General features: G+C 35.5%; 1 protein-coding gene across 1 annotated transcript; it reads left to right on the top strand.

The window, feature by feature from the left end:
• Window positions 1–2007: 2007 nt before the first annotated feature.
• On the top strand, window positions 2008–16543 carry LOC6580478 (pro-resilin). Its single transcript, XM_002006280.4, has 5 exons — window positions 2008–2118; window positions 2360–2455; window positions 14683–14799; window positions 15927–16010; window positions 16076–16543. The coding sequence occupies exons 2-5, from the start codon at window positions 2426–2428 to the stop codon at window positions 16364–16366; spliced, it is 522 nt and encodes a 173-aa protein (XP_002006316.1). The 5' UTR covers window positions 2008–2118; window positions 2360–2425; the 3' UTR covers window positions 16367–16543.
• Window positions 16544–17795: the final 1252 nt, after the last annotated feature.

Raw genomic sequence — 17795 nt, 5'->3', positions numbered from 1 at the left:
TACTTAATTAAATACTCTCAATTGAAATAACCATAACAAGTTTTACAGAAAATTAATTATTCAAAAATCTTATCATTATCATTAGTCACAACAAACCAGGATATTCAAATTAAAATGAAATAAATGTCTCTGTCAGAAGAAATTAGCCCATATGGATAGTTAAAAGATGTTTGTTCATTTATTTATCATTTATAAAGTAAGCAATAATTCAAATCTCCTCATATTTTTAGCTCTTACTGCTCAAGTTTTCTGCGTCATCATCATATATCATACTCGATAAGCAACAGTTTCCTTAACATGTATCACACATCATTAGCCTGCAAGCATATTAAACATCATTATTGAATATAATCCGCATTAATTTAGTCGGCTCAACAAATCGCACCTCAAGTCATAAAAATGTGTTAAAGTTAAATCTCCCCTACAGTAATTATGTTTTATATTAAGTGCATGCAGTCTTCGACTACTCAAACCAACTGTTCCCTAATAACTATTTCTATATTTAAAACACTAACGCACACACACACATTCATACACTCCATAAGTGGGCAATAAAATTATAACAGCCGCAGAAATCAGCAATCAAAAGTGAATTGCTTATAATTGCTATTTAATCTCTGGCACATCAAAATGATTTCAGTTCATTTTTTTTTTTATCGGTTTTGCCTGAACGATCAAGGTTAATTGGTATTTGAAGAAGTTCATATTTTTCTTTTTCTTTTTTTTTTTTTTTTTTGGTAAGGAAGAGGAAGTATCTGGCGCTGGCTGCAGATTGAAACCCTTTTTGCAACACGTGTCGCCAGATGGCAGCATCGTGTGGCTCTGGCAAATAGATAAGTTATGATTTTTAGCATGAGCCTCACGTCAAAGATTGAATTTTGACATCAAACATGAGGCGCAGCATGCCTGCTGCGGTTACTAGTTGCAAATATCTATCTATCTCTGTCTCTCGCTATATATATATATATATATATAGATATATATATATAATATATATCTATGCCTTTGTATATGTAACTTATGTGAACACGTTCGCAGCTTGTGCAATTTTCACTCGCTGCTTTTGTCACGTTTCGGTGTTGGCAACTAGTTGTTGTTCTTGGTGTTCTCGGCATTCTCTCAGGCTTTCTCAAAGGGCAGACCGCCCAGCAGCGTCGGCATGGCAAAACTATCTATCGCCCAAGCGTTCATCTGACATTCGCAGTGACATTTTCGTGGAGGCGGCGCATCCCAGCCGCAATTCCCGCTTCAGCTGCAATCTCAGCCGAAGTCTGCTGGGCCAGAACTTGAAAGTCAGTCATAAAAAACTTAAATATCAAATTTTGTGCATTTAATGAAGTCATTGCGGGCGTTTCTACAAAACGCTGCCTCAGGCAGTCTCTAATTCCTCCGACTGGCAGCAGCATTTAATAAAATACAAAATTCAAGCAACTTGTTATACATCCGCCAAGCTACAACTTGTTCGAATGATCATCGCCAATTCATTTATCATCAGCAATCATCATCATCATCATCATCGGCAACAGCAGCAGCAGCAGAAGCAACGACAACAGCAACAACAACAATTGTTGCTGCCGTCGATGATCTGCAACATTTTTCACTTCAACACTCAGCAAACGCTCTCCGCTCTGAGCAGCAAAGAGCAACCTGCTCCCCACGCTCATTCTCAAACAGAGAGAGAGAGAGAGAGAGAGAGAGAGAGGGGAGAGAGAGAGAGCGATAGGCAGAGAGCGCAAGATGAGATTGTTGGCGCTACGAAGATGATCTAGAAGTTCAGCGCTTTGAACCTGCCTCAATTGTTGTATATCTGTGTACAACAACATTTGTTTCGTTACTTTTTCTTGTTGTTGCTATTGTTGCTTTATTTTGGGTGCAGTTGGCAACGCGGTGTCGATGCCGACGCCGCTGCCACAGCCTCAGTCGCCGTCACAGCCGCTGCTGGCAGCTGCGACTGCGCGTTGATTATAAAAAGCAAGCGCATCTCCATTGTCTACCCTAATTCAAAACGTTCGTGTACTTTGTGCGGTACTTGTGCTGCCTGGCATAGAAAAAAGCAACAATAACAACAACAACAATTGCATAACAATAGCCGAGCTGAAGCTAGTGGCCCAGTTGAAAGTGAGAGTCGTTCAATTTCAATTTCAATTTCAATTACAAGTGTTGCAAAAGGACATTTCAAGTGTGTGAAAACGTGTGTTGAAAACGAAGCAAAGAATCAAGAACGATCGACTACATAATTAAATGAATATATTTGTAATTGAAAGTGAATCTTAAAAAAGAATTCAAATTTAAGCATTTTGTTATATGTATTAGCTTTGGTTTTTGTTTAATTTCTTCAATTTATTTGCCATTCATTTAGCGCGGATTAAACTAAAAATTAATTCCAAGTGAAGCCTCGCCATTTAAATAAACAATTTTCGTCAATATGATGTCCTTTAAATCGTTTTTGTTGCTTGTAAGTATATTTATTTAATATTTAATAAAAAAAAAAATAAATAAATAAAATAAAACATAAATAATTCTTGAAATAAATATATTAAAAATATAAAAAATATATTTTTTATAATATTAAAAAATAACAAAATAATATAAATAGACAAACAAATAAATTGTTTTAATATATAAAAATGTTTAACAAGTTTTTTAAATGAAAAATCTTATTCATTTAAAAATATAAAATTTTCTTAATTAAAAAAAAAAAAAACAAAACAAATACATCTTGCAATAAATATTTTAAAATAATAATACTAATTTAATTATGAAATAAATTAAAATATAAATAATTTACAAAATATTTGAGCAAAACAAAAATAGTTAGACTAAATATATATAAAATAAAAAAGTAATATTATTAGTATAATATCAAATTACATGCTTAAAGATTTTTCCCTATAACATGTCAAAATTTGTATTCCCATATACATATTCCACATGCATATTGACATTAAATATTTATGGTTGCAGTATAATTTCATACATATGATTTTATGATTTGATGTAAGCGTAGTCTGGCTGTAGTTTCTTTGCTTGGCTGCCCAGTCTAAACTGTGATTTTTCGGTATACAAATCCTAAGCCTACATAAATCAGCAGCAAACAAATCATTTGAGCTTTTTGAAGCTTCCAGCGCATGAACAAATGCTGGAACACTGGAAGAGTAGCCCGCACAGAGGACAACAAGTTAAGCTTGTTATATGTCAAATTTGTTTATAAGGATGTAAGGATGTGTTGCCCGGACAGGACATACACATTTGCGTGTGTGTGTGTGTGTGGGGGGGGGGGGGACTGATGGACGCATGCTCTGAACTCTGTTGTTCGTTGTCATTTTTCTTTTTGTGGTCGTTGGGGGACTAGGTGGGGGGGACAGTCGTTGAGCTTAGCTCAGTTTTTATCATGCGGTCTGCCACTGTTACATACATATGTGAGGTGGATTTGCTTCTGATTGCATGCTCAAACTTTGTTAGCTGCTCATAATTTAAATCTGTAGCAGGAAAAACAAATAAAATCGAGAAGCGACGAGCGAAGAGCAAATCCAAGCTGTTTGCCCAACTACTGAAACTAGTCGAGTGCCTGGCAAACACATACACTCGCACACCCACACACACGCACACAATTTGGCAACACTTGGCGTCAATGGTAACAAAAACGATTACATAACTTCGATATCGAGTGAACTGGCTGTCAGGCAGCCTGAAGTGGCAAAGCGAAAGTCCCAAATCGAACAAATTGCAAATAATCAAAGACACTTAAGTGCTGTGCGTAATATATGTCAGAAAGGCTCTGAAGTACACTCACCCAGGCACGCCCACACACACACACACTCGCATACAGATGCTATACTCGAGCATACTTTAGGGGGATTTGGTTATGGGAACAGTTTTTGTCTCATCTGGCAGCAGCTGTTGGTTTTAGCTAAAGTACGAGTACGCCCAAATCAGCAGCAATAATATTTGATTATTTTCAACAACTGCCAGCTAAACACTTGGCTGTGCCATGCACGCGAGGGTTTCCGCAAATAAATGGAATACACAGGAAATTCCCATTCACGTGCTAAGTGTCCTTGTAGCTGATGGGCAAAAAAGAATTGATATGTGCTCAGCCTGAATGGTAGTTGTTGTTGTACGAAAACATGGGAGCAAAAATATTTCAGGCTGAAAAAAGTGAAAAATAATTAAATACAATAATAATAATATTAAATACGAAAAAAAAAACACACAAATAAAATTGTTTCGAATTGAAAATAATAGAAAAAAAAAACACAACTAAAGTAATAATAATAAAATAAAAGCGTAATACTAAATTTAAAAAAACTAAAATAAATAACTAGCATTTTCGTATTCTTCTTTTTGTTCTATTTCATTTATATATATTTTTTTAATATTTAATTAAAAGTTGTAAAAAGCTTCAATGATAGCAAAAATTAAAAATATGCAAATAAAATGATTGATTTTTTTTTTGTAAAAACAAAAAAAAAAAATAAAAAAAAAAAATTTAAATAAATAAATAATTTAATGTCATATCCTCTTTTTCCACTTAAAGCTTTGAGAAAAAAATTAAATATAATAAGTTTAAAAACGAAAATATGCTTTAAGTTATTAACTTATTTATCCTTTAGCCTTGTAGACAGCTAAGCCTAGTTACTGTTCAGGTTGAAGTTGATATTGATGTTGTTTAGGAATTATACAATAAATATTGGAAATTGCTTTTAGAATTCAAAGCCAAGATGAAATTCCTATCAAAAGGTATAATTTAGACCGTATACCTTCTGTAAGCCATGCTACTAATATTACTTTTCATGTGAATTTTTTAATATCATACCAACATCACTTCTATAACTAGTTAAATTAAATTTAGCAAAATTAAAACCCCTAATTAAAATTTCTATATGACAAAGAAATAGTTTTCAAATGAATTGAAATTAGGAGGAGAAAAAATGCATCTATAAATATAATATATGATTTTCATTTAAAATGTTGCATAATTATAATTATACAAGAATTTGGCCATTAAATCTAACTGAAAACAAGTTGACTTTTCAAATAATGACTCCACAATTTAGTTACTTTTTCTAGCCCTTTGTGGTGGAGTCCACCCAAACTTTCACTTGTTGGCATTAAAGAGCAAGCCCCTTGCATATATGTATGTGTGTGATGCCGTAAAGCAGGCAACAAATAAAGCAGACTTAACTGCAACACGAGGCAAAGGCTAACGCAAAGGTGCCACATGGAGGGAAAAGGGGCGTGCTAAATTGTTGGTACGACACTTGGATGGCATGCAGACGACTCCGTCTGCCTCCGCCACTGCCTCAGCCATGTCTGGCTGTGTTTTTTAATGCCTGGCCTGCCAAGCAGATAACTGCCAAAGGTGCCACAGACAGCCAAAGGAACAGGAGCACGGGCTGGGCCAGTCGCTTGCCAGACGCGTGTAATTTGCCGCTTGTAACTTTTTGACTTTTCGCTGGCGTTTTCTCTTCTTATTTTTGCATTTTTTGGTTATTCTGAAAATTCGTTTTTTTTTTTTTTTTTTTTTGTTGGTTTTTGGTTGGCGTGGCAGACACGCCCAAATGTAGACTATGCCTGCCCATGGGACACTGCGGGTCAGAGCTGAACCTTTGGGGAGCACTCGAACAGGCATGCAAAAACAGATCATGAAACAGAAAGGCAAAAACTCGCAGCTAGACAATCGCTAGACAGAACCAGACCCAGAGTCAGACCCAGAGCCAGAGCCAGAGCCAGAGCTGCCTGCCAAACGTGTTCAACATGTTCATTTCGTTTGTCCGCCTGGCAAAAACAATGTTGAAGCGAGCCCAGGGCCCAGCTCGACTGCGCTACTGGGCGCATATATTAATATTTCCCGTTTCAGCTGCTCATTTTCGCACGCCAAAAACAAAAAAAAAAAAGGAGAAGAAGTAGAGAACGAAAGAGCATAGTACAGAACGTTCGTCATAAACCCCGAAAATGATGGCAGTCAAACGCATCCGCCGCTCGGCACGCTTTTGAATTTCAAATGACAGACATAAAATATGCATCGCTTGATATTTGGCTGATGATTTCGTTGATGAAGCCTGGGCAGGCTGCATAGCAGATTCCCAATAAGCAGCAGCTGCTGCCATTGCTGCCATTGCATGTGCCCGGAATCTGTGTAATTTTCCAATGCAAGCCAGCCAGGCGCAACGTCAAAGCCTCATAGGTCAATGCTGGCTTTGATTAGACGACTGATTATTGCCATAGAGCCACGCAGACACAGTCAGAGCCAGAGCATTCGCAGTCAGAGGCTGATGCCGATTTAAGTGTGAACAATTGCCCAATTGTGCGCCAAATGCATCTCAGGCATTGCGATACCCTAACCACAACAAATGGCTAGACAAAACCTTTTGTCATGCGCCAGCAAAAAAATTATTCATATATTAAACAAACAACAAAAAAGTCACATATAAATATAAATTGCTTTAGATAGAAAAAGATTTGGGCATATCAGATCTATATTTAATGGGAATTTAAATATTAAATATGTTCAACTTGTTAAGCTGCCAATTAGGTAGTAAAACGCCTGTTTAAATAAAATTAAAAAAAAATAAAATAAAAAATATATTAAAAAAAAAAAAAAATTAGCATTAAAAATTGTTGTGCTTCATTTTACTTCACTTCTAACTATTCACATTTTTATTATCAATATATAATATCCATGGAATAGATTTATTTATATGCCTGACTCTGATTCTTTATTCAAAATTTGTTAGTGCATTCACAATTCGGTGCTGAAGGGTGTGTTAGCATTTCATTCGATTCTTGTTGCATTACAAATTTGATTTTAATTGAAATGATTTGCGAGATTTCATTAGCTGTTTGCCGTGGCTGAGATTGACGTAATTGAGCTGCGGGTCAGACGTATCCTCACTGCATGCCAGAGCCAACAATAAAAGTCATAATAATAATAATGATAATAATAATAACAATTGCTGCGGTTAGCTAGAAACAAGAAGAAGAAGAAGAAGAAGAAGCAGATATATGCACACAAATATTTTGCCTTTAGTCAAGGCAATTTTCAAGAGTTGGGGATAATGCGACGGCTGCAATTGTTAGCTGCGGTTTTGATTGTCTCTGGCAAATGTTGCACACAAAAAAAAAAAAAAAAACTAAAATGAATAAAAAAAAACCTAAAAAAGAATTGTAATGTTGCTTGAATGCAGCTTCTGCTTTGTGGAAACCATCTCGCTTATCTGTGTGTGTGTGTGTGTGTGGTAATCTAATTAAATCGAAATTTCAGCTGATTACAAAAGCAACTAAGCAGCATGCAGAACGGCCGCAGCATCAACAGCAGCAACAGCAGCAGCAGCCGCCTTCGCGGTGGCTAATTGCCAAACGTTCAACGTGGCGTATGCGCAATGTGGCTATAAGGCTGCTGAGAGCGCTGAGAGCTGAAAGGCATTTTTAATTGCATAGCTCGGCTTTTGTGCTTCAATTGCTGGCATTTCTAAGCATGGCCAGCAGCAGCTGTTGCTGCTGCCTAAAAATTAGTTCAATGGGCTTGTGGACCACAATGAAATTGTTCCAATGCTAAGCCAAATACTTAGCAATAAGCGTTCATAGTTTGGCTTCACTTCAATTAGTTCTGCTCAATTTTTATTACAACTCTTGCCCAAGAGTTTTTCGATTCACAATTTCGCCCGCTTTCACCCAATTTCTGGCCATCCGTGCAGCCATTGCGATCGGCAATTGCTTTGGCTTCCAAGCCGCCCACAACGATTTTATTGATTCTTAAACACGTTTTCGACTTGCCTTCAGCAACTACTTGAGATACTTGCAACACCCGATGACTGTAATATATAATTTGACGGATATAAATTTTTTTTTTTTTTTTTTTTTTTTTTTCATAGTTTTTCTGCTGGTAATTTGACTGCTGCATCTAAATTCTTTTTCTTTTTTTTTTATCTTCTCTTTTTCTGTGCATATTTTTTGCTTATTTGTAAAAAGGTTAATATCTTTATGCAGTTGCCAGCGGCGATAATTTTATGAGAGGTTTTATGTCGCGTTTACGATCTGTGGCTTATGGCCACTAAAGTCGGGTTAAATAGGGTTAATGCGGTGAACGGGCAACCAAAAACATATTTCAGCAGTGAGCAGCAGCAAATACGTTGAAAGCTGTAAGAATACTTATAAATACTTAAATATAAATTATTGAAAATATTTTTTATAATTATTATAATTTTTAGTAGGCATTTCATAGCCTTATTAATTACCTTTCACTTTTAACATTTTAACACAACACATAATTACGATTGCCCAGAAGTAACTCTAAAGTTGACTTTTAGAATTCAAGAAGCGATTGTCAAATGATATTTAGAAATCTTTTTTCCAACTTCAGCTTCAAAGCAGGCCGCCTCTGCTGCTGACTCGTCGTTTTTCACATATCTTGTGCCCGCTCCCAGAAATAGCCAAAATGAAGTCTCGCTGAACTCGCTGACTATCCCAGCTTAGCTTGGGCTAATTCGTGCGCCAGACGCGCGCCAAAGCCACAGCCTTTGATCTTTGGCATTGTCCTTGGCATGGAATTTTATCTCGTGCCTCCTGCCGACTGCCACTGCAACATTTTTCTTCCATTTTTTTTTTTTCATTTCGACAATTGACTGCAAGTGAAGTCAGCACGCGAGCGAATTGCGCAAAGTGCAGCAACAAAAAATTGGTTGATTGAAATCGCAGCAGAGGCCAAAACAAAAGACTCAAACAACAAACTTAAAGAAGAAAAAAAAATGCAGTTATACATATAGAAAAACAGCTGAAGAAAAACCTGGCAATAAAAGTCATTTCCCATTGCACATACTCACGAGCGGCAGCAGCAGCAGCAGCAGCAGGAGTAGGAGGAGAAGGGGCAGGGGCTGGGCATGGGGCCGAAGGTGGAGCAGGAGGCAGTTGTGGTTTTTGCTTTTGGTTTTGTTTTTGGTTTTGTTGCCATTCACATGGCCCATTAACTTTTATTTGGCCAAATTTGCATTTCAATGCCCCAAAGTGGGGGTAGACAAACAAAACAAAAAAAAAAAAAAAAAAAAAAACGCTGCAACATGCAACAAACGATGAAAAGGTCAGCCAAATGTTTGTTGTTCTACTGAGCGAGCGAGCGAGCGTGGCGTTGTCGTGCATGTTGCAAGTTGCTGGTTGCAAGTGTACGTGGCAGCTGTTGCACTAATGCTAATGCGCTATCTCACATCAATGTAGAGGAGTTTTGCGTTTTTCTTCTTTTTTTTGTCTGCTCGCTCCAAAAACAAACTTTGCTAACTCGGCTTAATTGCTGGGAACGTTGCAAATTCCATAAATTTACAACCAAAAAGCAGCATCTACATATTTATAAAAGAATAAAAAAAAACAGAGGCAGCCTAGTGAAGAGCTTGGCTCGTTAGGCACGTCATCGTCATCGTCATCGCCTTGGCTAGATCTGAGTAGGCGTTGCAGAATGTTGTCTAGGGTGCCGCTCAAAACGAAGGCAACTGCTTGCAGCTCCGCGTAGCTGATGACTTAATAACAGTTCATAATAGTTCACAATAGGCAGTCCGAGTAAAAGCTTCCAGATGTTATGCCAAATGCCATGCAAAGGCAATCGAATGGGAATGTAGAAGGTGTTTGGCCAATTAAATGAATTATTTAAAATGCTCTCTGCGACCTGGCTAAGCGCTTTATGAAGACATTTAAGTGCAAGCAATTTTATTGCCACCATAAATCCGTAAACTATATATATATTTCTATACGAGTACATGTATTAAATGCTAACCGCTCATAAATCAATTTGCCAGCCGCGCTTGCCATTTAGCCGCAATATGCAATTGTCATATATGTGTTTGTGTATCTATTATTTATCTTTCATACCTCTTTAGTTCAGTTGGGTAATTTGACGTCGCGCTTTAAACTGGGTCGTGATCAAGTGTGCAAGCGGAGCGAGACAAATGTGCAGATTCTCAAGCCATGTTCGCCGAATACTCGTGATCAGCTCAGCGTGAATCCAAGCGCTTTTTATGATATTCTAAATTGCTTCTTTACTATTTACTATTTTTATTATATTGTAGCCGAAGGCTTTTAAATGTCTGTGAAAATGGTCTCAGTTAACAAGCAGAGAGTCTGAAATAGCTGAGCTGACTTTGCATAGTTATTATTATTTATCATGTGAGTTAATTACTCGATATGCAATGTTAGGTTAACATAGTAAAAAAACTAACATTGCTATTAAAAATGTCTTAATGAAGATTAATTAAAACTTTTAATTAAATATACACATTTTTATGTATCTATTTTTTATAGTAAATATTTATTGCCTTTCAATGTTAGGTCTAATAACAAGTAAAATGTCTGATTAGTTTCAAATAAAATAAAACACAGTTAACATGTTTTCTAATGATTTATTAAAATGTTTAATAAATAAATTACTTAAAAATTTTTTTTAATAATTATAAAATTAAAAGATTTAAATTTATGTATTTAATTTAAATAGAATTTATTTAAACTGAGACAAAAATGATTAATGATTCAAGCTTCTCAAGGCAGAAATCCATATGGAAGCTTACTAATTAATTTAATAAACTTTACATTGTATTCAAAAGTTAAATAAATAATCAATAAAATTAAACACATTTTTCCGCCTAAAGTTTAGCCAGATCACAAATTATTCCATTAATAAAATACATTTATGCAGCCTAAAATTAAGCTAGAAATAAATGATTCCATTATTTTATCGCCATCAGAGCTTATAAATAATAAACACTTTCAGTTTCTTCCGCTGATTAATATGCCCATAAATAAGCACTTGAATTACGTTTAACAAATTTGGCCAAACAGTCAATTGTAAATTGGCAAAAAAAAAAGCATTTGGGTTTTCCATATTACTGCCTAAACTATCAGGTGCCCGCGCTATAATTATCCAGACCATATAATTTGGAGCGCCAGCCACAACTCACGTCAAGTTCGAGCTCGTGTCTTTTCGCTGTGCTGTCTGTGCCTGTGTTAATTGCCCCGAAATGGCAATAGAATCGGAATCATCAAGTGGCAAAGCCATCGAACGTGTCTCACCCACTGCCCACCTGTAATTAATTTCAGCTAGTTTTTTTTCTTTTTGTTTTATAATTTATTTTATTTTATTTTTTTTTTGCCGCTCAACCTTCAACTTGACGCGCTGCTGACAAAGTGGGCGTGTACGACATGCAACGCGAGAGTTGCGGGAATTGAAGATGAATTCAGGCTTTATGTTTACAAACACTTTTTTTTTTTTTGTAGCCAGCAATGAGTTGACCAAGTTTACTTCCGCTGATTGGGCTGATTAATAATGGAATTGTTTAACAAAACACTTGTTGAGTTCATTCAATATATAATATTTATAATCAAAAGGCTTATAAATGTAATTAACAACTCAGCATGCGGTGCAAAAAAAAAAAAAAAGCAAAAAAAAAAATAAATTTCATTTTTTAAAGTTACAAAACATAAAAACAATAAAGCACGTTTAATGCCGCACAAAGCGAACAATTGCTATTTATTAGATTATGCGCGATTATCGATATTTCAATGCGAGCCGGCTCGTGCTTTAATGATTTATACATAAAATTTATTTAGCATCTACTTATGTGCATATGGCATACACATACAGTAATTATATGCGATCGCAAGATCAATGTCTGTAGCTGAAGTAAATAAACTCCAGCGTCAAGGTGTGCGATCAGCAGAAACCATGCCACAGCCAGACCACAGACCTTTAAGAACCTTCAACCAAGCATAATTGGAGCTGTGAGCAGAATTTAGCTAAGACCAAAACCTTAACAGCCGAAGAGGAGCTCAAGGGCACAGTGGTGTGAAAGTGTTGTGATAGAAGTGATTATTAAGGAAATGTATTAGGTAGAAAAATCAAATTTTAAATATAAAAAAATTAAATTTAAAATATATATAAAGAAATGAAAGCATAATTGCTTTGAGATTTTTAATGAAGATTAATATTATTCAGAAAACAAGAAAATATTAAACTTTAAAAAATATATATAACAAAAGCAAGTCTTAGGGAAAACTAATCTTTTATTATTTTTATTAATTTTGTTATTTTTATATAATTTTATTTTTTTATATTATCTATTAATTTGTATTTTTATTTAATTATTTATTTATTATTATGTTTTTTTTTTTTTTTTTTTTTTTTTTTTTTAAATACATATATTTTTTGAGAAAAAATAATATTTTATGAAGGTATATTATATATATATATATATATATATATATATATATATATATATATATATATATATATATATATATGTATTATTATTATTATTATTAATATATTACGGTATTATCTTTGGATGAACAATCAAAGATAACAGCTTGTTTAGATTTCCCACAGCATCATAAATCATGGGAAGACAATTTTTTATAGAGAAAATCGCACAACTTGTCTTCAGATATCCAGGAAAATAATGAAATAATGAAAAATTTATTTGTAACGCTGCAGAAGTGAACATACTCAATCATAAAATACATCATCTCCATTTTACATATTGGTTACCTATTCATTATTATATATACCGCTCTTGCACCACTGTGCACGTCTTGACACCGACGCTAATTCAATTCTCCAACAGCTGCTCTGCAGAAAGCCAAGCCACAGAGCAAGACGAAGGCTTAACTCGATTTACAGCTGTTGCGGTTGTTGTTGTTGTTTTTCTTCTTCTTCTTCTGCTTGTTGTTGGTGCTATTTGGTATGCAGTTAAATGCAAGGCTTTATCTATCTCAATCTCTTTGGTATATCTTTATCGTTTGTCGTTCTCTGCTGCCTTCGACATTCGAACTGTCGTCGGCTGTTGCGGCAATTTGTTTGGCGCTTTTTGACTTTGCCGTTTTATTTAATTTAGATTTTAGTGTTTAGTGTTTTTCCTCTCGTGTTTTTCCTTTTGTTTAACGGTAATTGCATTTGTTTAACATGCTAAAATTGCCGTTGACATGCTTATTGCCTTTAACTTGGGCTCCTTGAAGGTTGGGACCACCCACCGAGCGCCAGTTTCGTGTAATTGAGCGAATTTAGTCAGTTTATTAAATTAAACAGGCATGAATTAAACAAACAATTCAAAGCAACTAACAGAAGAGCAGCAATTGAAAATTAATTGTTAACTGAAGACTATAGAAAGACGATCGATGCAGCTAAGTGTTACTGATCGTAAGGAAGTGATTTTTATTTTAATTATTTTATTTTGAAATTAAATTATTATTATTCTATTAATTCTATGAAGTTTTAAAAGGTAACACTAAAAGATTTTTTTTTAATTTCATATGGATTTTGTGAATTTCTGAGCTCTGTTTATTAAATAATATATAATATATAAAATATATTTACTTTTCAATTTTCGACTATTTTCCGATTACTTACATTAAACAAATAAACAAATATAATTTTTTTAAATTTGCATATACAATAATAAAAAAAACAAGAATAAAGAAATCTTTATTTTATAATAGCAAAAATTAAAAAATTAAATTAAATTAATATTTACAAATTTAATGTAAATTTAATATTTAATTTAAAGTAAAGATGAATTTTAGTTTTGATACCATTGAAATTTATATATACATATATGCAAGTATATATATAAATAAATAGAATATGTATTTCATAGACCCTTCCGTTAAGTATTTCTTGTAGTTCGAAAAGATATGCAAAACATGTTCAGCAATTAAATTGATGTTTATAAACTCATGTTAAATCAATTAACTATGCAAATAAATAATAAATAAAAGCCGATCAATACTACACATAAATATATTAATTGCATCTCAAACTGTTTGAAGCTTTTCGCACCTGTGTGCACGCGTAACTATGCGCAATTTACAGATGAGCGAACAATTTGAAGCAGTTTGCCGTTGACATTGGCATTGACCACGACAATGATCAATAGCTAAGCACATTCGTATTATTTAACATAGAATACAGTTTATATACTGTATACTGCGTGCATATTCTAGTATAAAGACGTTGCAGTTGCAAATATTTCCGCAATCCGCAGCCTAAGCTGCAGTTAGCAAATGCTAATTGAAACACCGACAGGCAGCTGACAAGAAGCCAGCAGCAGCAGCAGCAGCAGCAGAAGCAGAAGCAGCCACAGCTGGAGCTCTCTCAGCTGGCCAGTTTGATGGATGGCTGTGGCAGGCTGCGTTGCATGTGTCAATTAGCCATGTTTGGGCTCGGAAAGCAAAAAAATTGTGGAAAAAAAAACAGATGAGCCGGTTGACGTTTTCAGTTAGCTGCAGCCATAAATCTGTGGAACCGCCTTAATTGTCAGCTTCTAACCTCCGCCATTTGTTGCCCTTTCGAGTGGACCGCATTCTAAAGACGAGTCAATTGCAATAGCATTTGCTTCGGTTTGGCAACGGTTGCACCTGCCCCAGAGCAAGAGCAAGAGCTAGAGCTAGAGCTAGAGCCAGAGCAGCAGCTGAATGTCAGGCGCGATCTTATCGCAGCTTCTATTTTTGTTTGCCGCTCACTCTGTTGTTTTATTTAGCTTTATTTTTTATTATTTTTGAGTTTTTTCTCTCTTTTGTGTTTCTAATTTAACCTTTTTTAGCGCTTCTACTTGAATGCCTATAAATGCCAAGATTTTTGTTTTGCTGCTGCTGTTTGTTTTACTACATTTCATTTGATGTTAATTCACTCTTCCTCTTCTTATTTTGCAGAGCTTATCACTTGCTGCCATCGCCGCCTACGCTTACGCCCAGATAGCCCCCGGCTCGAACGCGTATTTGCCGCCCACTAAGAACGGCTACGACTACCCGGAGCCCAATAAGCCATTCGTGAGTATGCCAGCGGCGGGGAGCCATCAATGGCCGCTGAAATCCAGCTGGAGTGCCGCAAAACTGAATTAAAGCCATTGGTTAATTATGGCCATAATTTTCACTCGAGCCCTTCACTCGACTTTTAACCTGGTGGCTGGCTTTTAAGCCGTTTTACCAACAACCTGTCTGTCTGTCCATTTGTCTGTCTGCCTGTCTGTCTGTATGTCCATCAGTCAAGCCTCGATGCAGTCGCTGCACTCATAGGCCATCAACACTTTACTCTATAAATGTTCAGCGTCATGCAGCCGGCTTCACCTTTGGCTGCGACAGAGTTGGGAATAGACTTTTCAATTTGAATGTCGACTTCAATGATGTTGCATTTGTCAACGGACAGAGGGTGCGGGGGCGTGGCCACATCAAATCACATCTTGGCCAGCGAGAGAAAGAGAGAGGGAGAGAGAGAGAGGCATGAGTTAACCCTTTCCCACTGTCATATTGACTAAGCTTTTGGCCAAGTTGCAATTGCAAGTCAACCTAAGCAAATGCACGTTCATTTATTAAAATGCCACTGCGAAGCACTGCAGCCGTAGACAGCTTAAGATGTGAATTAGTCTTTTACACTAAACTAAAATGGCAAACAGCCTGAGGGAAATCAAGAATTAGTCAAAATTACGGAAGAAAATAAACACAAAATGAAAACAAAAAATTATGAAAATTCAAAATAAAGTCGATAAATAAAATAAATATAATTTAAATCTGGGTATAAGGCAAGAACTATTAATTAAACCAATTTAAGAAATGGAACTGTTTGAATAAATGAATATAAAATACGATATAAAGCTAAAAAAAATTAGAAATTTAAAAATGTAGAAAAAACTTTTAACCCTTGATTCATAAATTTAATCAAAGTTCTAGAAGAAAAATATAAATATAAAAATAAGCAAATTCAACTTTAAGTATAATATACATAAATATAAATAAAATAAAATAGAAACTTCATTTAGTACTGACAATGCAAGATAACGAATAGCGCCATCTACTGGAAAATTTAAGATTTATTTTTGAGCAACTTTTATCCCTCGATGCAACAGCAGCTTTACCTAATTGACATCGTTTATCTCAGCTAATATTATCCACACTTTCAGCAACCTGCTCCGCCCGGTAGAAATGGTGGTTCACGCCCAGCACCACCGGCTGGTCCACGCAACATTCCCGGTCAGCCAGGCGATGTAAGTATAATACATACATATGTGGCTCTACCTGTCCACTAATCGCTAATTTTACATACATACAGGATCATGTGCATATGCCCGGCATGCCATTCGAATTCGAGTATGCTGTCCAGGACCCAGACACGGCCAACGACTACGCGCACAAGGCTTCCAGCGATGGCGATGTGGTGACTGGCGAGTACCGCGTCCAGCTGCCCGACGGACGCACTCAGGTGGTGCGCTACACGGCCGACTGGAAGACTGGCTACCATGCGGACGTCAGCTATGAGGGCGAGGCTCAGTATCCACAGGGACCAGCAGCTGGCGGACGCGGTGGCGGCGGCGGCGGTGGTGCCGGTGGCTACAAGTACTAGAAAGAGAGTGAGAAGGAGAGAGAGAAAAGGAAAGAGAGAGAGCAGGGAGCAGGAAGCAACGCTCGGTCCGTATCGCGTATTGAGTTATGTCTGTCGTCATTATCTTGTTGTGAATTCCATAACAAATGTCTAAACTTTATGCTATACCAATAAAAATTATTGATAAATTTTGTATAATTCTTATGTGTTTATTTATTTATTTATTTATTTATTTATTTTCTTAAAGCTATTGACAAAAATGAGAGTCAATTTTAATTTAAAAAAGCCTATACAAAGTACACGATATAATTTCAATAGTAACACCAACCCGATGGGGGTATTTTATTTGCCAGTCCGGCCGGCTATGCCCACGTCTCACAGCCAAATATGGTCAGTGATACTATTGAAGCTATGAAAAGAAAGTGTTAGTAAGAAAACTTAAAAAAATAAAATATTAAAATGTAGGTTATTAAACAATATTTAGCATACTTAAAATAATTCTTAAAATAATAATAAAAAAAAAAAAAAATAATAATAATAAAAAAAAATAAAATAAAATAAATAAATAAATAAAAGGAGTTAAAAAAAAACAATAATAAAAAAAAAAAAAGAATAAAATAAGAAGAGGTAAAGTATAGAAAAAGAAAAAAGGCCGGTAATAAGAGAAGTTGCAAGAAAAGTTAATAAAAAGAATAAGAAATAATAAAAAGAAAAGAGTAATGGAAGAGCCAAAAATAGAGTATAAGAATAGAATTGAGAAATCACTAACACAACATTAGCAGCAAAAGCGTATGCCAATGCTTATGCCTGGGCATTGTGAGTGATTTTGGTTAGCGATGGAAGATCAATTAGCTGGAGCCTACTATGATAAGACGGTAATCGTAAATTACTGTCCCATCTAAGGTCTCTTAAGGCAAAGAGAAGAAACTGTTTTTGGACCGATTCGATACGATCCTGATACAGTTTATGTTGCGGAGACCATACGACAGAACAATACTCTAGGATAGGACGCACAAGCGAAGTAAATAAGCGCTTGGTAATAAAAGGATCTTTAAATTCCTTAGACCAACGTTTAATAAAGCCAAGCGCACTTTTGGCTTCATTAATTATGGTAGAAATATGAAGATTAAAGTTAAGTTTACAGTCAAAGAATACACCAAGATCTTTGACTGTAAAGATGCGTCGTAAGGAATTATTGCTAATTTTATAATCAACAATTAGAGGAACGGTACGACTGAAGGTCATTGTCATACACTTTGAGCAATTTAGGTCAAGCTGGTTTGCCACACACCAAAGTTGAAATGCATTTAGGTCATCTTGAAGGTGAAGATGTCCATTTGCCCTGGAGTATGGAAGGCAAAGTTTTACATCATCAGCATACATAAATATAGTGGAATACGAGATACAACTAGGAAGGTCATTTATAAAAAGGGAAAAGAGCAATGGGCCC

Source organism: Drosophila mojavensis, unplaced genomic scaffold (assembly GCF_018153725.1).
Source record: "Drosophila mojavensis isolate 15081-1352.22 unplaced genomic scaffold, ASM1815372v1 contig_81, whole genome shotgun sequence".
Taxonomy (NCBI): Eukaryota; Metazoa; Arthropoda; class Insecta; order Diptera; family Drosophilidae; genus Drosophila; species Drosophila mojavensis.
The sequence above is the reverse complement of the archived record's forward strand: the minus strand, read 5'-3'. Positions and strand labels throughout refer to the sequence as shown.

Bases quoted from the DNA above. Each gene is read 5' to 3' on its own strand.
- LOC6580478 (XM_002006280.4), top strand. From the start codon at position 2,426: ATGATGTCCTTTAAATCGTTTTTGTTGCTT. The intron at 2,456-14,682 runs GTAAGTATATTT...CTTATTTTGCAG, and splicing joins TTAAATCGTTTTTGTTGCTT to AGCTTATCACTTGCTGCCAT. The intron at 16,011-16,075 runs GTAAGTATAATA...ACATACATACAG, and splicing joins TTCCCGGTCAGCCAGGCGAT to GATCATGTGCATATGCCCGG.